Source organism: Galdieria sulphuraria (assembly GCF_000341285.1).
Source record: "Galdieria sulphuraria unplaced genomic scaffold scaf_14, whole genome shotgun sequence".
In the NCBI taxonomy this organism is placed as follows: Eukaryota; Rhodophyta; class Bangiophyceae; order Galdieriales; family Galdieriaceae; genus Galdieria; species Galdieria sulphuraria.
The window spans coordinates 125,260-143,529 of record NW_005178461.1 but is presented as its reverse complement, the minus strand read 5'-3'; the positions used below and the strand labels follow the sequence as shown (position 1 = coordinate 143,529).

Below are 18,270 nucleotides of genomic sequence, written 5' to 3'. Positions count from 1 at the left end.
CTCCATTCTTCATTTTACTTCTGCAGTCGCCTTAAAAGGAGTTGCCAATCATGAAGCAATAGCTGCAGCTAAAGCTGGTATAGTAGGACTGGCCCAGTCTAGTGCTGCTACTTTTGCATCCAAAAATATTCGAGTGAATTGTATCGCTCCAGGACTAGTGGATACTCCACTTGCTCATTTTCTAACAAGTAATAGTAACGCTCTCAAGACTTCGACTGCTATGCATCCCTTGGGAAAAATAGGAAATCCTTTACAAGTAGCTCGATTAGCGGCTTTTTTATTACATCCTGATAATGATTGGATCACTGGTCAAGTATTTCCTATAGATGGTGGCCTATCTTCTGTAAAAAATTAGTCTCTCTTCTTCCTACTTTTGACTTTCACACCAGTCATTCCCGATACCACCCATTTACTACATCCGAGGTTTTGTAAGAGCTCTGTAACGCCTGCTAGGCCTAATTCTCTTTGTAGTTGTGCAAAGGATCGAAACTGTGGAGGTACATTGGGAGGTATTTGTCCCAAATAACTACGACGGACAGAAGATGGGGCTTCCAAATCCGGTTCTGTTCGCCAATAACCCTGTACGGAGGGCGTGTTACTAATAACTCCATAAGAAATCTTACTATGTTTCTGCTCTGGTTCTCCCCAAGTATTTCGCAAATATAGTAAATGGTCGTGAACTTCTATAGGCTCCAAGTTACGTAAACTTAGAGTACGCTTATAACCGTTACCTAGACGAACGCTCTTATTCTGTGTCTCAACCCAATATTGATGGACTCTTACGATATAAACCAACCGCTTCAGGGTGTCCTTCTTCTATTACAGTTTCAAATTGTATTTGTGGGTTTTCCTTTGCAAAAGACGCTAGCCTTTCTTCTACAAAACCTCGAGTACCTTGACTACTTCCACCCTGGAGACAATAGTACAAGGTTATCTTTTCGAGTTCCCACACACCTCGACGTGCCATAATTATAGTCCAATCAAATAATCATTCAATAAGAGTTGACTAGTAATAACTATTGATGGTTAGAACAACTATAGTCGCGTCTCATCATGAAAAATAACGGATCATCATCCATCTAACTATATTTTCAACAAGACAATCCATATTGCGTCAAATAATTCTTCAGTTGTTTGAAACCACATATCATTCAATTCGTGGTGGATAAGATCGTACAAAGTTTCCAAATGTTTCACAAATACCATTTTAGCTTTTTGAGTGTCGATAATCAATGGTGTTTCTTTTTTCTCATTCGCCTTGTTTTTCAGTTTCTCTTCCATCACTCAGGTCAGATAGACCGACATTATGTAGATGCCAGTTGTTTCCATTTCTCAGTGGTTGTAAAAAGGAATCTATTCCAGTAGTTAGAAAACTATCGATCATAAACGTGGTGGCCTCTCAAGTCTCAGCAAAGACAAACTCTTCTACATTGGGCTCAAGTGCTAGCTTGAAGAAAAGTCTACAACCGACTTTTATATTGCAAGGAGATACGCTGCAAGTATCTTGGTTTCAACGTATAGTAACCACAGGAACCCTTTGTATTTTGGTGATGTTGATCCTTCAAAATATTCAAGATACCATACAAATCCTGTCAAGCCATGAATTGACATCTCTACTTTTGACACTATTTTTTGCATTACAACTTGTGGCAATGGATATAGGTTGTTTATTTATGGGTTATATAGCAGCAGACTTCTTTTCCGGTTTATATCATTGGTTTTTAGATAACTATGGAAATGCAAAGACACCTATCATTGGTAAACAATGTGTGGCTTTTCAAGGACATCATGAACATCCTTGGACAATAACGTATCGACCATTTTGCAATCTTCTTGGAACAAGTTGTCTTATTTCTTGTCCATTCTTCTTATTATTATTGGTTATGCCTCTTCCTCATTTCATTCAAACAATATTGACCAGTTTTGGATTCTTTGTAGTGTTTGCTCAACAAACTCATCAATGGGCACATCAAACGAAACCTCCTTCGCCTTGGATAGAAACTCTTCAACAAATGGGAGTTTTGTTATCCATCAAGGCACATGGGAAGCATCACAAACCTCCTTTTAATAAGAATTATTGTATCGTTAGTGGTATATGTAACGAGTTTTTGGACCGTGTACAATTTTATGGGAAATTAGAATATTGGCTATATTCTCAATTTCGATGGATTCCTAATCATCTCCAATCAAAAGAACAATAAAAAACAAAAGATGTGAAAAACTTGTGTTTTATAACAATTCGGGCACACAAATCATAACATTTCCTGTGCAACTACCTAACTGCTCTATAATTTCTCGCGTACGACGTTGTTTGGAAAGCATCTTTTCCTCATGATTATCCCTTCTCGTCAATGAATAGCCTTCCATATGTCTCATAGGAGCCCACTGACTAGGAAGATATACTAATTTCACTTGTCGCCGTAATATTCCAAATAGCTTTTGTTGCACTGCAATCACAGACACTTCTTCCATTCCTGGTGGCGTTAACCAATCAGCAACCATAAGGAAACCTGTTCGTTGCAAATGCTTCATATTCCACAAACAACAAGTATTCCAAGGACAAGTAAAGGCAGATAAAGAAACTGAACAAACAGGTTCTATTGTTTTAACCTCTGGCATCGATAACCTTGCCTCCAACCAGCCCATTCTTATGCTTTGTACTTGTGCATGTTCCTGAGGAATAGCACAGCCAGCACAAAGAGTGTCTTCATCCATAACGCTCACCAAATATTTTATAAATGCACTAGGGCGTATTTCTACCGAAACCAAAAAGAACAAAGGCATCTGTTCCTGTCGATGGGTTTCATGGAACCACTTCACAGCAGTAGTCAACAAATAGTTGAGGCCTTGAGTAAGTGTATAGTCTTGGTTTGTGCTTAACAATACAAGTTGGTTTCCTAATAAGGAAAAATAGTTCTTTTCCAATAGGTTCAAACTATCTGTTTTATCTAAATCGGTTCGAATAAGTATTAGAACAAGGTCCACACAACTCAACAAGTCGGATATAAGGGAATCAAGAGCATCATATTCTTCTTTTCGAGTACCCCAAAATCGACTTGCTGCAATCATATCCTATTTCAGGAGTGACAATAAAATGTGCATTTGTTCTTAAACAGCTACCGAAATACTCGTATCTTCCTGATGAGAATTCTTTTTGAGAGATTTGTGTTCCAACTTGATGGAAGGAAATGCAACTTGAAAGACCTAACCAGAAATCAGTTTACCCCTTTCTTGGAATTTTCACTTACTTCACTATATTCTTTCACAAATATTCCTCGCATTCCATTCTTCACACAGTCATCCAACTCTTCCCAGTCACTCTTATTCCCTGCAGGTAAGATTACAGTCTTCATATTTCCTTGTCGAGCCGCCATAACTTTTTCTCGAATACCACCAACTGCCAATACCTTTCCAGTCAATGTAATTTCACCAGTCATAGCCAGTTTCTCACAAACAGGTATATTCATAGCCAAGCTTAGCAATGCTGTGACCTAGACAAATAAAATATCTCTTCTATCATAAGAAAGTTGGACTTACAATGGCACATCCGGCACTGGGGCCTTCCTTGGAAGAAGCTCCTTCAGGAAAATGCAAATGAATGGAAGCAGTTTCAAAGAAGCGGTTGGCTGCCTGTACCGTTTTCAGGTAACCTTTGGCAAAAGAATAGGCAATATCTGTGCTCTCTGTCATCACTTGACCTAATCTACCGGTAGTTTTTAAAGAACCCTTGCCACTACCAGTATCAATTGCCTCAATGTATAAAAGAGAACCTCCCAGCCGAGTATAAGACAGTCCAATAGCAACACCAGCAGGGGTCATTTCGTAAATCCGCCAATCCTTGAAACGTGGAGTTCCAATATATTCAGTCAAATCAGATTGAGAAATGGATATCTTTTGTTTGCCTAGAAAAATAACAATGTTCATACTCCCACCATTCACTTATCTCACGACGACTTACTAGAAGACGAATCATCGGCAATCTTTAATGCCGCTTTACGATAAATGGCATCAATCTTATTGCGCAAATCTCTTACTCCTGGCTCTTTGCAATATTCTTCGGCCAATGCACGAAGTGCAGAGTCTCTTATGACAACATTGGTAGCCTTTATGCCTGACTCTTTTCTAGCTTTCGGAACGAGATACTTTTTAGCTATAGCAATTTTCTCATCAAGTACATATCCCGGCAACTCAATATGTTCCATTCTATCTAATAATGGAAGTGGAATATCTTCCGTCAAATTGGCAGTACAGATGAACAAAACCTGGAAACTGTTAAATATGTACCATACCTAATAATACAAACTGTTCATACCTGCGATAAGTCATAAGGAACATCCAAATAGTGATCCAAAAAGGCCGAATTCTGTTCTCTGTCCAAGACCTCCAATAGTGCATCGGCAGGGCTTCCCTGAAAACCCGTTCCCAACTTGTCAATCTCATCGATCATAATAAGAGGGTTCGAAGATCCTGCAACTTTCAGAGCTTGTATCAATTTGCCTGGCATGGCTCCTACATATGTACGTCGATGGCCTTTGATTTCCGAAACATCGCTCATTCCTCCCACCGAAAATCTTTTTCTAATTCTCAATAACTTTTTTCCACTTCAATTATGCACATTACCTATAAAAATTTTCTTCCCAATGCTCTTGCGATGCTCTTTCCAACACTTGTCTTTCCAACTCCTGGTGGACCAGAAAACAAAATAATTTTTCCTTGAATGGAATTCTTCAACTTTCCGACAGCAATAAATTCCAAAATGCGTTGTTTCACGTCTTTCAAACCATAATGGTCTTCTTCCAATATTTTTTCAGCGTGCTTCAAGTCCAACTTATCCAACGTAGTTATACCCCAAGGTAAACTTGTCAGCCATTCCAAGTAGTTTCTCGAAACGGAATATTCAGAACTAGCTGGTTCCAGTAGACTTAGTTTAGATAGTTCTTCTTCAATAACTGCTTTAGCTTGTTTTGGAATTGCTTTCTTTTCCATTCTTTCTCGAAACTTGGCCAATAATGTCTCCTTTTCATCTTTTTCTAAACCCAATTCCTTTTTAATGTATTTCAACTGTTCTGTTAAAAAGTATCTTCGTTGAGCATTCGAAACACTCTCCTTATTAAACATTCATCATTCATTCCTTCTTTCATAACTATGCAACTTACTTCCACTTGTTTGTTAATCTTTTGTTGTACTCGAGCAGTTTCCAATTCTGTCTTTAACAAATTTAATGTTTTGACCAGTCGGTCTTCCAATTTCATTGCTATGACATAAGAAAAAGGAAATAATATTCAGTTGATTATCAATAATATATATATATATATATATATATACCTTCCAATACTTGTTGAAGAGAATGTGGGTCAGCTGAAGTAAGCGATGCTCCTAAATCAGCTAATTGATAAGGATTGTTGACATCAACACTTTCCAACAAAAGTTGCAATTGTTCCTTATATAGCGACCCGGTGTTCATGATTTCCTTCAAAGTTTCCACAATAGCCAAAGCATAGGCGCGTACCTTTTGTATTTTCATTGAGAGACTGGTTAAACTTTACTTTTATCACTTACTTGTGGGTCATGAATATCCACTGGTTCTTCTCTAATTGGTTCTGTTTGGAGATATAAAATAGGTTTTATCTTCCCAACACTCGTCCATCTAATGCGATGATGGCATAAAAAAGTCAATTCGATTCCAGTTGAACGAGGAATGACTCGAAATAATTCTGCCAACACTCCAACTCGATACAATTCGGAAGGATTAGTAAACAAAGGATGTTGATGGATAGTGCTTTGAGAGTCCTCATTTTTGACTTGTTGTTGACTCACTTCGGTTTCATTTGTTTCTTCATCCGATTCATTCTTTTGTTCCATCGAAGACTCCACAGAATCGGTTGCCTGATTGGGTACTTGTCCTGACCAAGGAGCTCCAATTTGTCCAGCATTTCTATGAAGAAACAGTCCCACGTAACGAAAACCCGATCGAAATAGGCTAATAAAAGTTTCACAGGCAGAAGGATCAGAAACCGTGATGGGTGCCACTACTCCAGGAAACAAAGGCCTTCTAAACAAAGGAATGGCTGGAAGTTCTGCGGGTCCTTGAGGACGTGAAAACTTCTATAAATATCGAATATCAGTGTTGTGGTCCGCATTGAAAATAACCCAATCACTTGCCTGTAGTAGTTGGTTACCAGAACCTCCTTCACTGTTGGCACTTTTTCCATCTGGTTGATAAGGGGTGATAGCGTTGTTACCAGAAGAGTTGTTATGACTTGCGCCAGTCAACCCTTCAGCTTTGTTGGAAGGTTTCTTGTCATTCTGGTTATTGTGTCCATTATCTTCACAATAATAACAAGCTCGTTGATATAATAAACGTTTCTATATCAATTGTCAAAGTGGTACTCAGGCCTTGGAATCTTACGTACTTGTATCAACTTGAAAGTTTCCAAAGAATCATATCCAATCACTGTTCCTAACCGTTGCATAAAGTAGTGTTGAGAATAACCATAACCAATGATCTTATGTAAAGTTTGTCGATAATAACTACTCCATAACATGGTTCTACAAAACACAATGTCCTTTGCTCACAACACTTCCTTCGGTGCAAATGAATAACAATTCATTGAGGAATTATTCTTCATGTTGAAGACAACTAATAGCAGTTCTTCCGATTCTTTTTATAAGAAACAAATAGAACAATTAACCAAAGAAAAGAAACAGTTGAAAGAACGCCTCGAGTTACTAGAAAGTGAAAACCATGACTTGAGAAGATCAGTTTTCGAACTATCGGTTTCCAAAGCTTCCAAAGAAGAAGTTTTTGACTTGGATGTTGCACTGATTCCTACCAACGAAGACAACAACGAATATCGTACTTCCACCAACACATCTTTTGAAGGTTATTTGCATAATATGGAGTGGGATTGGAAAGATCCTAGTAAAGGAGAATCTGGTAGTTTTTCTAGGTTTGGTTGGAAGTTTGACTTGGCTGGACACTTGGGAGCAGTTTACGTTGTAGAATTTTCAAAGTGTGGAAGACTCATTGGAAGTGGTTCGCAAGATAAGAGTCTTCGTATATGGCAGTTAGATAAGCCTACTGAACCTGCTTTGTTGTTGATGGACGCTCATACTTCCAGTATATCTGACCTTTGCTGGAATTCGGATAGCACAAACTTGGCAACTTGTGGATACGATAGACAAGTGAAAGAATGGAGTTTGGAAGAAGGAGCAACCATCAAATGGTTAGCTTCCTATTCCTTATCAGGTTTGGTACAGAATGTAGAATTTTGTAAGGGACAGCCTCAGTTGTTGGTCGCAAGTACCAGTCAAGGCAACATTCATATGTTAGATAGACGAACGCAAAAGTCCACGAATGTGATAACGAATGATTGTTCTGTCAATTCTATTTATGTTCACTATGATGGTATTTTGGTGACCAGTGGTGACCATCGAGGTTATATCAAAAGATGGGATATGCGTTACTTTTCCAAACCTTTGGAAGTATTTTATAATAGCAAGCGGCCTATAAGTCATCTTGAAGTGTCAAGGCCTCGAGAAGAAGAAGAAGGACAATATTTAGCTGTTAATGCGTTTGACAACACTATTCGAGTCTACGATAGAGGTGGTTATTTATTGGGTTCTAGTTGTACAGATTCTTTAAAGTTGTTGCATACTTTAAAAGGAATCAAGAGTCAGAATTGGCCTATTCGTTGTTCTTTTTATCAAGGAGCTGATTTTCTGAGATTCATCAAGTCTGGGTTAAGTTCCAAAGACCGGTTAGATACGAGAGAAGGCAATCCTTTGAGTGGAATTTCATTCAGTAATTCAGTCGCCAATCAGACGAGTAACATTCATTCACTTGTTCCGCTTAGTAACTATCGACCACAAGAAACACTTACTTTGGCAAGTGGTAGTGCCGATGGAAATATTTATATTTATGATGTTGGTCAACCAGAAGGTACTGCTTGTTTGGTTCAGTGTTGTCATGGCCATAGTGATAGAGTTTATGGAGTTTGTTTTCATCCTACGGAGCCGATCTTTGCTTCTTGTTCAGCCGATTATTTGATTAAGATTTGGGTTCCAGTCAAATCCAAATCACATGCAATTTAAGAGTTCTTAATACGACGGGATTGGGAAGAGAGAATGGTAAGTAACAATGGGAGTATAGTTGGATTGACTAGAGGAATATATATATAGGAAGTAACTTGGCTACACAATTTAGGAAAATTATGTAATCAGATTGGACAAGTATTGGAAAGACATGGCCAAGAATGTTTATGTCATGCTGATAATACTAGTGCAAAGAAAGGTGACTGGGTAGCTCAAGCTGATATCGATAAGGAACAGTCCGCGTTGGAAGCTCAAAAGAGTAACTTTTCTAATGTGGGACCTTCACAATCCGTGCCCAACTCAACTATGCACGAAAAGGAGATTTCTATGCAAAACACTGGCACTCACGGTACAGTACCACTTGCAACGAGTGTCGTACAAACAACAAGGAGTGACGTCCACGAGGGAAAGTATCTTGTGGATACAGAGTCGGAGGCTACAGACAATGAGTTATGGGTTTCATCCCAACAGAGTAAGCAATCCAACACCACTTCCACGGGAGAAAGTGTAAGAAACAGCAACACTGTAAAAAAGACGGCGACCCGTTGGAGAAAAGGTGCAGACGATGATAGATTAATAAAAATAGTCGAAAACTGTGTGAAGAACCAAACGGTAACAACAGAAAAGGCAGTCATTGACAAAGTGGTTGAGTCGTTAGGTAACGTTCACTCCTTTCAACAAGTGCGCTATCACTATCGAAGGTTACATAAAGAGAACCGATTGCCACTTGAAGCACCAGTTTAAGTGTTTACTATTGCTTAAAGTTCGTATGTAACAATTTGTTGTTTCAAATACCATCACTTGTCTTTTAAAATAAAGGCATAGGAGTCATAAACATACTCCAGGCCAACATGGACTGCATTCTTGCGTCTTGCTCCAACTGATAGTCTACTTGGAGTATGCCTTTTATCAAACTTTCCAATCCTTGTTGAACACCCTCTCCAGTATCCACAGAACAGGACTGAATGAAGTGTCCATCCACAGGTAGCCAACGCAAACTCAACAAGTGCTTGGCTTCACGAAAGCCAACTGCATTAGGTTCTTCTGTACCTTGAGCAAGGATAAGTAACATAAGGTCCTGGAAATATTCAGAATAATAGCCACATATTTGTTCCAGACTTTCTTTTGCAGTAGATAAGCTCTCTTTGTTGGTTGCATCGACTACAAACACAATTCCTCTCACTGCCTCTGTTGGTAACGGAAAAAACTCTCCATTCATATCCACCCAGTGAATAAATAGGGTTATGTTACCGCAAAATATAGTCTTTGTATTTTCTCCATAAACTCCGAAGTTTGGAGACCCTTTCAACTTGCTAAACAGTTGAGCAGCTAAAGTATGTTGACCACTTAATATAATATTCCAAGTTTTCAAAGGGGTTTGCGGTTGTACAAACCCGTCACCGTCAGCGTAGGTGGGAGCAAAACTCGTTGTTGCCACTGCTGACGAAGAACGGTATTCTTGCGGTTGACTTTGAAAACATCCCATTTGAAAACTTTTCTGCAAAAACACGAATACAAATATTTATTCCAAGCAGCAAAGATCACTGGAAGAAACTATCAAAGCTTTTGATTTGCATTGCATCGGTAGTGAAACCCAACAAAGGCAAATTCCATGCCTTAAGTATTGTCTTGAGTGTGAACAAATGATTGCTCGACTCATGATAGACAACATGATGATGAGGTTTCTTACTCCATAAGGCAACCAAAGGTACAGGACCACCACCATAAACACCACCAGCAGGTAACAATACAGTTCCCGGAAATAGAACAGGAGAATCAGGCCCCGCGGTCACATATTGCCAACCATCTGTCGATTTATTAAAGTCCACTTCAGCTTGATCCCAAGTAAGGAATATAACTGAATTCGACTCTTTCCAGACTTTGGACTGGGTGATATTGGTAATGGCTCCTTTCACAAAGTTGTCTCCATTCTTCCATAAAAAGTAGTAATCATTGAAGGGACAATATTTGTCTGAAGGTCCTCCTTCTGGAATAGAAGATTCGTATTCCACGTGCAATGAATACTGTCCATGCATATCGTGGCAAACATCAGGAGTTATAAAACTATAGCTGGGAAGTGTTCCTTGCTCGAGATCCTTTAGAATCTCTTCATAAGGTACAATATTCTTAAGCCGACTGGCATTGCTCGTAATTTGAGGATAAAAGGCAAATGGAACATGTTTCTTAACGTAAACAGCTGCATAATCATCAGGATAGGTATAGCCTAGATAACCAGTATAAGGTAAAGACTGTGCATAACTCTTCCATGTCATTCCTCTCTCTTCTAAAAGATCAGCAATATTGGTATGTGGAAAGACCTAACCAAAAGAATTCAAAAGAAATAAGCTTAAAATGGTAAAAGGAGAAAAGTACCTGATCTGGATTGTCCGAAAAGGACCAGTATTGGGAACCAGCAGTAATAGCAATATAGTTTGGCAAACTGGGATTAGTGTAGCCATGATAATGATCTGCATACATTTCGGTTTCAATCAACTCATTGATATATGGCATGTACTTTTTGTTTCCCGTTATGTTGGGTCTTCCAGTGTTTTCCATCATGATAACTATAACATGATCAAAGAATGGAAGGTTGCTGGTAACTTCTGTGCACTCCAAACTTTCAGGTGATACTTGATCACATTGGTATTCTTCACCAGTTGCCTCAATCGTCGATAGGTTTCCAAGCCATGCAAGGAAACAAAATAGACCAATCAATAAGGAAAGCTTTGTAGATGCCATAACTTCAACAAATGTTACAAAAATAATTGATTACAACGCAAGCTGCATCACTTTTAAATGACGTTTCTGGGTCTCCTTCAATGGATGAATAACGAATCGTATATGGATAGGATTCTGTTGACTGGGATCTTCTTGAGAATCTAGGATTCTTATCAGGGATCATTCGCTATTTAAGCGCCATGTTTCAAAATAACAGGCAGATAGATACAACTGGGTATACAGTGAGTTGGAATTCTTTTATGCTGATTTTTTGCAACAAGTTTACACTTTTTATTAGTATTTCAATGCAACAGTCCATAAATATACTTTAAAAAGGGAGAAAGACTGGTAACAATGTGAACAACAATTCAAAAATGACACACAGAAGATAGAGAGGTTATTGTAACGTGCAGAGCAGTCTGGTTTAACTTGAAAGCACTCAACTCCAAAGGTCTTCAACCGGAAAAAATGCTCCTTTGCTTTGCAAGGGCGGGAATAAGCTAATTTTCAGATTGCTGCGCAACCGCTCCCCCATCCAGCCTGTCGCATCCATTTGAAATCGGGATCGCCTTAGGATTTGGCTAACATTTGGCTTTAAAAAGGAAAACCCGGAAATCGAGTGAAACATTTCTGCATCTTTGATGAGTCGCTGGTACTTCATTCTCGTATGCTCATTTGTTGTACTATATGCAGCGTCAGCAATACCAGTAAAATATAATGACCTAAATACAAACAATGAGGAGCCCTATTTGACGGAGAGAGATTTTGTTGAGCTAAGAAGGATGCTTGACTACTTTAGAACAGTATTTACTCCTCAGTCTCTGTACAAAAGTGACAATTCAGACAACCATGCAATGAAAGAGTATGAAAGAGGTTCGGAGCCTTCAGGCTCATCCGAGTCGAAATCCTCTCAAGGCAAACAAGGAGTAGAGAAGAAGTGTAACTACTCAGAACAGTATGTCGTCGAGAGAGAACGTGAAGATATCAATATTGGAATTAATGTGGTTGTCAATCAACCATACATACCTTGTGAAAGCTGCGAATCACCTACTCCACTACCTATTTGCACATCTCCTCCTCCATCTCCTCCTCCATCGCAACATCCAACTCCTCCTCCATCTCCTCCTCCATCGCAACATCCAACTTCTCCATCTCCTCCTCCATCGCAACATCCAACTCCTCCTCCGTCTTCTCCTCCATCGCAACATCCAACTTCTCCATCTCCTCCTCCATCGCAACATCCAACTCCTCCTCCATCTCCTTCTCCATCGCAACATCCAACTCCTCCTCCATCTCCTTCTCAATCGCAGCATCCAACTTCTCCTCCATCTCCTTCTCAATCGCAGCATCCAACTTCTCCTCCATCTCCTTCCCAATCTTCTTCCTCATATCCTAGCCCTAGTCAGAGCTGGTGAACTGCTAAGTGAGCCTAAGGTTGTGTTGGCACTTGTTGTTTCAAATAGTTTACAGATTTGCTTGTTTTCGTTAGCATGATGCTCATATGTTGGTATTGTCATAAAGACAACATTACAATCGTTGTTTTAAAAGGTCTTAACCCACTTTGTGCAATTTCAAAACGAGAATTCCCAAAAAGAGGAAAATCCTCGCCGCTGTGTTTAGCTCGGTGAATAAAATGCTTAAACTTCAGAACAAGCGACACACCATATGAAAGCAACCACAATGCACTTTCCCCGTCCTGTCTCAGTCACTATTTTGGTATGTCTGATACAGGCCCGTTGAAAATAGTGCTAGAGAAAACTGCCCAAAAATAACGGTTTGTAGGAACTTGACTACTTTCCGTGCCGCAAGGTGCAAACAGAGCTCGTTTTGGAAATTTATTTATTTGTCTCTCCTCTTTGCCAACCTTCTTTATTCACGTCTGTTTTTCGCCACCCTCTTTTTCTTTGATTAATAAACCAGTTGGTAATCTTCCACGTTCACCTGCTTAGTTGCAAGCTTAGAAAACTTGGGTGGGTGCTTACCTGTTGCATCTGCATTCCTGTTTCTTGACAAAGCTGTTGTTTCTCACTTTCGGTTGGATAAGGATGTTGGATATGTGTATCGAACCATTCTTTTAACCGCATTACTTTTTCTTTCGAAAGGTTCTCTCGCCTTATTCGTGGCATTCCACGTACGTTCCATTGTTCCATTAGAGTACTTTTCAACCTTTCAGAAAACTGTTGCATATCAACTTGTAACGAACTATCGGAATTGGACTGTTGTTCTTGGAGTATATCTTGCAACATCTTCCAAATTGGTGACTGCTTTGCTTCATTCACAAACTCATTGGCTGCTTGATTGCTTTCTTCTAACAAATCCAAACATCTTTGTTCATACTTTTCCAATAACTCGACATAAGTTTCTAAGAAATGTTGAAAGTCTTCATTATCCTAGGAAATAATGAACGTGTGACTGTAATATTCTCAATATCTCATATGACTCGAAAATTACCGATGAGAATAACGCGACTTCATCGTTGTTGTCAGTCATTCTTCTTAAAATAGATACGCAATGTAGGCATCACAAAACAATCATCAACAAAGAGAACAAGGAAATGTTGTTCTCTTCAAAGAAAAATGATGGACTGAGAAGAGAGGAGGCACGCCCTTGGCATTTTTTCTTGTCATTTTTGGCGCCCCATTGTTCATGAGCGTTATAGTGTCCTTGTAAGGGGCGTCTTCAAGAGGTTTGATAATGTGTGATAAAAAGCGCCAAGTCGTTTATTGACCAGACAAAACTCTTTGAGCTTGTAAATCTAACTCTTGTCTCCCTTTTCGAGTGAGACGTCTACCCCTAACATAAAGGAACCATAAAAGTAGTTGCTCAGCAAACAACCACTTCACTGAAACAAAACTTACCCTTGTTCTGTCTTTTCGATGATTTCCAACTTTTCCAACTGTCTAAGAGCGTGTCGGATGACTGAACCGGAAGCTAACGCAAAATGACTAGGCTTCGAACCCCTTCTCTTTCGACCACCATACACTCTTCGAAAAGCACCAACACCTCGACCAGGCCGGGTGTAAATCTGACGCGCTAACGCGGCCATTCTTACATAAAACCAATCAGGATCATAAGGAGCCAATTCGTTCCTCGTACTCGTTTTCACATAATCTACCCACGGCGGAAGTTCCACGCTTCCCGTTCGTTTCAAGAAAGTAGCATAACTTGCAATGAAATCAGCAGCTGGAACATCTTTTACTGTAAATCCACGTTTCACTGTTTTGTTATCCATATGCTAAGTCTTATAGGCAAAGATGTGCTTTCGACGGCGTCGAACCAATAACCACCCAAGCAACCAAATATAATGAGAAATGAAGAGAATGATTATATTGCAACGATGGATGGATCGGTTGCAACAAGATGATGATAGGAGAGAGTAAAGGTGATCAGAATACCTCCTCTGTTGATATTCCTTCTGGAATAACTGGAACTAAGAGAAGATGGAAGGTTCGTAGTTTAGCAAGCACTGATTCACTAAAGCTGAGGTTCCTGCAGTGGAACATTCTTTCAGCTGATTTCATGGAAGGATTTGAAACAGTGGATATGAATACTTGGACAGTAGAGCATAGAGAGCAATTATTTGAAAACCAAGTCATCGATTCCGCTCCGGACATAATATGTTTACAAGAGGTGAAATCAAGTGGAGACTTTTTTTGCATTCAGTCTATTTGTAAAAGGTTGTCTGAACATTGGCAGCTTGCTGGATACGTTCCCAAGAAACATAAGCGAGATGGTGTTGCTATTTTTTATCGACCTCAGAAGATTCGATTGCTATCTACCGTTGCAATTCCACTATATGTAGAAGAATCCGAGTCGCAAGTGGCTTGTCTTGCAACTTTTGAACACCGGTCAGAGTCAACTCTTTTCACTTTTCATGTGATAAATACCCATCTAAAGGCTAAAAGAGACAATCGAGAGATACGTTTGAGACAAGTGGATGCTCTTTTGAATGCGTTAAGTCTCTGGAATATCGATAATGAAAAGGCGGTCGTGATACTGTGTGGTGATCTCAACGCAGAACCATACGAAGCCACCATAACTAAGCTACAGTCCTTTGGTTTCCAGTGGATATACCAGCAAATGCAGATAGACGACCCCATTTTGTACTCTTCAAATAAGAAGAGACAAGGAGAAGAATATCAGATTCGAATGCAGGATTATATTTTCATCAAGTCAAGCAGTCAATTTTCAATCGATTGTGAATCATGTTTACTTCCCCCACTGATTCATGCTGAACTTAATGCACTGTGGATACCTAATCAAGAATATCCGTCTGATCATTGGGATATTGTCACGGACTTGTCTGTTACCCCCAAATGATTCCTCCAATAAAGTTTAATGGCGTTGACGTGATTGGAGTTTATGATGGCTGCTTGGATAGTTTCATGGATTATGGTAGTGAAATCCTCTTGTCTTCACTACTCGGTCAGTAGACTATCAACTACTTTTTGGGGACCCCCAAACAAACGGTGTTATCAGCAAAAGAGTTACTGGTTACGACAAGATTTGCCTATAACAACTTGTGTCTTTTCTGCCGATGAACCACAAGATTTAGACGACCAGTTAGATCCCAAGAACGAGGACAAAGATATTCCCGTTGAAGATAAGTATGATACTTGGTCAAGCAGAAAAAGAAACGCTTTTCAGCGCAATACACCTTGGCAAGTATTGGTTGAAGAACTCAATTCGTTCTATACCCCTGACTACTTGAAACGATTATACTATCGTAACGAGCCCGTTGAAGAGTTCGGTGCTATTATGACTTTAGAGGGTTTTATGAGCAACGCTTTTGAAGTAGAGTTGGAAGCTTGGAACCAAGTGAGTCAAGAATTCCAGTTGGAGCCTGTAACTGCAGAAGATTTATCTTTCACGGAGACTATGCCAAGAGAAAAGATCATCGAACGACGCCTATTCTGGAGTAAAGATTGGGGAGATATCAACAAATATTCGTTTCGTCAAGCAGAAATATTTTTCGAGATTATAAAAACCAAGCAGCAGTTGTGTTTACGTCCAGGAGTCAAGTCGTGGTTGGAACAATTGAGCAAATATCACATACCGATTGCCATAACAACTGGCTTGGATCAAACTATTGCTGATGAAATGATACAACAATGGGAATTGACATCAGTTATTGAGACTTGTGTCAATCGAGAAGAATGTGAAAACCTACAACAGGAATTGTTACTTGCCACTTCCCGAATACAACGTGCCCCACGTTTTTGTGTCGTTTTTGACAACACACCGAGAGTAATGGTAGCAGCTCATGATGTCACAAGTAAAGCAGTTGCGTTGTTAGGAAGATACAAAGCTTATGACCTGAAAGTTGCGGACATGATTATACGTGACATCGATGAGTTGAAAGTATCCGATATGAATGCGTTATTTGGTGATGTAGCAAAAGACCCCGAAACTCTAGTGGGTGGTCCATTTGGTTGATATTAGTATAAGATATGAATTGTGTAAAGGGTATCTGACGAATGAAATTTTTGCATTCACTGACAGACAAGACTTTATTTTCCAATCTATCAAAATAGTGAGACGATTATGCAACACTATCTCTTGCTTCCGACATTAAAGTGAAATTGATCGAATCTGCCATCGGACCGAAATGCTGAATAGGTCCCGGACAACGATAATCTTCTGCCAGACGCCACGAGTCACGCTGTTCGGAAAATATACGAAATGCCTCGCCCTTCAAATCAACCAAAGCCTTCTTTATGACAGGAACATTCTTTCCTTTTCTCCTCTCGATGTCCATCATGACAGTAAGAGGATAACCTCCTACTTCCCACTGTTCAGGTGGTTTCGTCAAATGACGTACCGTTGCAACAAGACCGGTACGACCACCTTCGATCAAAGCTCCAGCTGTATGTCCCAAAGTATAACAATAATTACAATCAAAGTTTGAAGGAAGAGAACATCGTCCTTCATAACCAAAGAAATGAGGAATCGGAGAAAATGAACAGCCTGCAAGACCAGCCTTCTTCCTTTCCTTTAGTTCGTCTGAGACCATTTGTATCAAAAGACGTTCCGACTCAATCTTGCTAACTTGAACATTTCCGTGAGGATCCCTGTCGAGCGTCAATTGCTTCGCTATCAAGGGCGGCAGTGAACGAAACAAATATCTAGACTGCTCGGTTAATTTTGGAATGATCTGGTCTTCCTCCAAATGACCTCCTGCGAGAATTTCGTTGAGTTCGAGAATTAACTTGTCCACGTCAGGCATAAATTCAACCAAGCCTTCTGGTAAAAGAACTACACCAAAGCTTTTACCCATTTCCGCACGTTCGACTATAAGGTCAGCAATAGACTTGGTCACTTGTGTTAAAGTCTGTTTCTTTTCCATCACCTCTTCCCCAATCAGTGCCATATTAGGATGAGTTTGTAATGCTACTTCCAAAGTAATGTGTGATGCCGACCTTCCCATCAAACGGCAAAAATGCCATGACTTTTTAGCCGATATGGCATCGTATCCCAGATTGGAAACCAACTGAAACATATATTTCGATTATCATTTGTCTCTATAACATATCTCGATCGACATACCTCTGAATACACTTTGACGGCAGTATCAAAACCAAAAGAAGTTTCCACAAAAGCATTCCTCAAGTCTCCATCTATGGTCTTTGGAACACCAATAACTCTGGTCTTCATTTTCTGAGCTACAAAATGTTCTGCTAGAATAGCTGCATTCGTATTGGAATCATCTCCACCGATGACAACCAAACCATCCAAATCCAAACTTCTTACAGTTTCGTCCACCTTCTGGAACTGCTCTGGGGTCTCAATCTTTGTTCTGTCCGAACCAATGATATGAAATCCTCCTTGATTTCTATATGGATAAATCCTCTCTTCGTCCAGTTGAACATAATTGTTCTTAATAATACCGCTTGGACCGTTCAAAAAACCAAATAGAACGGAGTCTCTATTTCGGTTATACAGGTAGTCGAATAGTCCGGATATAACGTTATGTCCACCAGGTGCTGGACCTCCGGATAATACAACTCCTACTCTTAAAGTTTTCCCAGTGGTTACCGGACCTCCACGATTCGGTACTATAAACACTGAAGGTTGTCCATATAGGTTAGGAAAATATCTCTTAATTTCTTCGGCGTCATCAGCAAAATCAGTAGGTTCTCCCTCTCTCCATCCAAAAGCACCTTTCAATATCTACGCAACATATATATATATATATATGGCTCTTATTCCAAAAAATCGAATTAGGTAGACACCTACCGGCGGCAAGCGTGGGAAATATTCAAGTCTAGCACGGTGAAGAGGAGACAAGTCTGCAACTGTAACACTTACTGCTGAACTCAAAGTTCGACCTGCTTTTCTATGTTTAGCATCACCATTAAGTTGCATATTCTCCATTCTAGTATCAACGGACAAACAACGGCAGTCACAACGAGATAGCAAATTCAATCACCCGATGATTATTGCACCTCTTGAGTTGTG

The 18,270-nt window shown here is 39.7% G+C and overlaps 13 protein-coding genes across 13 annotated transcripts; 5 read left to right on the top strand and 8 right to left on the bottom strand.

Annotated features, from left to right (window-relative positions):
* Positions 1-58: 58 nt before the first annotated feature.
* Gasu_21020 (mitochondrial ribosomal protein L51/S25/CI-B8 family protein) lies at positions 59-1,119 on the bottom strand. The gene is made up of 2 exons (XM_005707106.1): positions 784-1,119; positions 59-731 (listed from the first exon to the last, which is right to left on the bottom strand). Exons 1-2 carry the CDS (start codon positions 965-967, stop codon positions 352-354), a joined length of 564 nt encoding a protein of 187 aa, XP_005707163.1. The 5' UTR covers positions 968-1,119; the 3' UTR covers positions 59-351.
* A 30-nt stretch (positions 1,120-1,149) lies between these two features.
* Gasu_21010 (small conjugating protein ligase) lies at positions 1,150-2,204 on the top strand. Its single transcript, XM_005707105.1, has 2 exons — positions 1,150-2,104; positions 2,140-2,204. The coding sequence occupies exons 1-2, from the start codon at positions 1,233-1,235 to the stop codon at positions 2,174-2,176; spliced, it is 909 nt and encodes a 302-aa protein (XP_005707162.1). The 5' UTR covers positions 1,150-1,232; the 3' UTR covers positions 2,177-2,204.
* A 4-nt stretch (positions 2,205-2,208) lies between these two features.
* On the bottom strand, positions 2,209-6,579 carry Gasu_21000 (ATP-dependent Lon protease). Its single transcript, XM_005707104.1, has 13 exons — positions 6,414-6,579; positions 6,163-6,366; positions 5,560-6,105; positions 5,326-5,509; positions 5,157-5,254; positions 4,741-5,106; positions 4,621-4,682; positions 4,313-4,571; positions 3,959-4,262; positions 3,538-3,902; positions 3,249-3,491; positions 3,121-3,204; positions 2,209-3,072 (listed from the first exon to the last, which is right to left on the bottom strand). The coding sequence occupies exons 1-13, from the start codon at positions 6,543-6,545 to the stop codon at positions 2,230-2,232; spliced, it is 3,690 nt and encodes a 1,229-aa protein (XP_005707161.1). The 5' UTR covers positions 6,546-6,579; the 3' UTR covers positions 2,209-2,229.
* Positions 6,580-6,599: 20 nt separating this feature from the next.
* Gasu_20990 (transducin family protein / WD-40 repeat family protein) lies at positions 6,600-8,034 on the top strand. Its single transcript, XM_005707103.1, has 2 exons — positions 6,600-7,926; positions 7,980-8,034. The coding sequence occupies exons 1-2, from the start codon at positions 6,628-6,630 to the stop codon at positions 7,980-7,982; spliced, it is 1,302 nt and encodes a 433-aa protein (XP_005707160.1). The 5' UTR covers positions 6,600-6,627; the 3' UTR covers positions 7,983-8,034.
* Positions 8,035-8,039: 5 nt separating this feature from the next.
* Gasu_20980 (uncharacterized protein) lies at positions 8,040-8,874 on the top strand. Its single transcript, XM_005707102.1, has 2 exons — positions 8,040-8,130; positions 8,182-8,874. The coding sequence occupies exons 1-2, from the start codon at positions 8,128-8,130 to the stop codon at positions 8,836-8,838; spliced, it is 660 nt and encodes a 219-aa protein (XP_005707159.1). The 5' UTR covers positions 8,040-8,127; the 3' UTR covers positions 8,839-8,874.
* Positions 8,875-8,878: 4 nt separating this feature from the next.
* On the bottom strand, positions 8,879-9,599 carry Gasu_20970 (small GTP-binding protein Arf1). The gene has a single exon (XM_005707101.1). The coding sequence runs from the start codon at positions 9,578-9,580 to the stop codon at positions 8,903-8,905; it is 678 nt and encodes a 225-aa protein (XP_005707158.1). The 5' UTR covers positions 9,581-9,599; the 3' UTR covers positions 8,879-8,902.
* Position 9,600: 1 nt separating this feature from the next.
* On the bottom strand, positions 9,601-10,869 carry Gasu_20960 (acid phosphatase). The gene is made up of 2 exons (XM_005707100.1): positions 10,468-10,869; positions 9,601-10,412 (listed from the first exon to the last, which is right to left on the bottom strand). The coding sequence occupies exons 1-2, from the start codon at positions 10,831-10,833 to the stop codon at positions 9,636-9,638; spliced, it is 1,143 nt and encodes a 380-aa protein (XP_005707157.1). The 5' UTR covers positions 10,834-10,869; the 3' UTR covers positions 9,601-9,635.
* Positions 10,870-11,818: 949 nt separating this feature from the next.
* Gasu_20950 (uncharacterized protein) lies at positions 11,819-12,469 on the bottom strand. The gene is made up of 2 exons (XM_005707099.1): positions 12,260-12,469; positions 11,819-12,204 (listed from the first exon to the last, which is right to left on the bottom strand). The coding sequence occupies exons 1-2, from the start codon at positions 12,311-12,313 to the stop codon at positions 11,872-11,874; spliced, it is 387 nt and encodes a 128-aa protein (XP_005707156.1). The 5' UTR covers positions 12,314-12,469; the 3' UTR covers positions 11,819-11,871.
* Positions 12,470-12,488: 19 nt separating this feature from the next.
* Positions 12,489-13,389, bottom strand: Gasu_20940 (transcription factor). The gene is made up of 3 exons (XM_005707098.1): positions 13,264-13,389; positions 12,795-13,202; positions 12,489-12,740 (listed from the first exon to the last, which is right to left on the bottom strand). The coding sequence occupies exons 1-3, from the start codon at positions 13,300-13,302 to the stop codon at positions 12,648-12,650; spliced, it is 540 nt and encodes a 179-aa protein (XP_005707155.1). The 5' UTR covers positions 13,303-13,389; the 3' UTR covers positions 12,489-12,647.
* A 79-nt stretch (positions 13,390-13,468) lies between these two features.
* On the bottom strand, positions 13,469-14,159 carry Gasu_20930 (40S ribosomal protein S19e). The gene is made up of 2 exons (XM_005707097.1): positions 13,671-14,159; positions 13,469-13,605 (listed from the first exon to the last, which is right to left on the bottom strand). The coding sequence occupies exons 1-2, from the start codon at positions 14,042-14,044 to the stop codon at positions 13,533-13,535; spliced, it is 447 nt and encodes a 148-aa protein (XP_005707154.1). The 5' UTR covers positions 14,045-14,159; the 3' UTR covers positions 13,469-13,532.
* Positions 14,160-14,169: 10 nt separating this feature from the next.
* Gasu_20920 (endonuclease/exonuclease/phosphatase) lies at positions 14,170-15,160 on the top strand. Its single transcript, XM_005707096.1, has one exon. The coding sequence runs from the start codon at positions 14,173-14,175 to the stop codon at positions 15,130-15,132; it is 960 nt and encodes a 319-aa protein (XP_005707153.1). The 5' UTR covers positions 14,170-14,172; the 3' UTR covers positions 15,133-15,160.
* A 9-nt stretch (positions 15,161-15,169) lies between these two features.
* Positions 15,170-16,274, top strand: Gasu_20910 (uncharacterized protein). Its single transcript, XM_005707095.1, has one exon. It carries the CDS (start codon positions 15,175-15,177, stop codon positions 16,246-16,248), a length of 1,074 nt encoding a protein of 357 aa, XP_005707152.1. The 5' UTR covers positions 15,170-15,174; the 3' UTR covers positions 16,249-16,274.
* A 14-nt stretch (positions 16,275-16,288) lies between these two features.
* On the bottom strand, positions 16,289-18,249 carry Gasu_20900 (pyrophosphate--fructose-6-phosphate 1-phosphotransferase). The gene is made up of 3 exons (XM_005707094.1): positions 18,049-18,249; positions 17,359-17,982; positions 16,289-17,302 (listed from the first exon to the last, which is right to left on the bottom strand). The coding sequence occupies exons 1-3, from the start codon at positions 18,184-18,186 to the stop codon at positions 16,355-16,357; spliced, it is 1,710 nt and encodes a 569-aa protein (XP_005707151.1). The 5' UTR covers positions 18,187-18,249; the 3' UTR covers positions 16,289-16,354.
* Between the last annotated feature and the right edge of the window lie 21 nt (positions 18,250-18,270).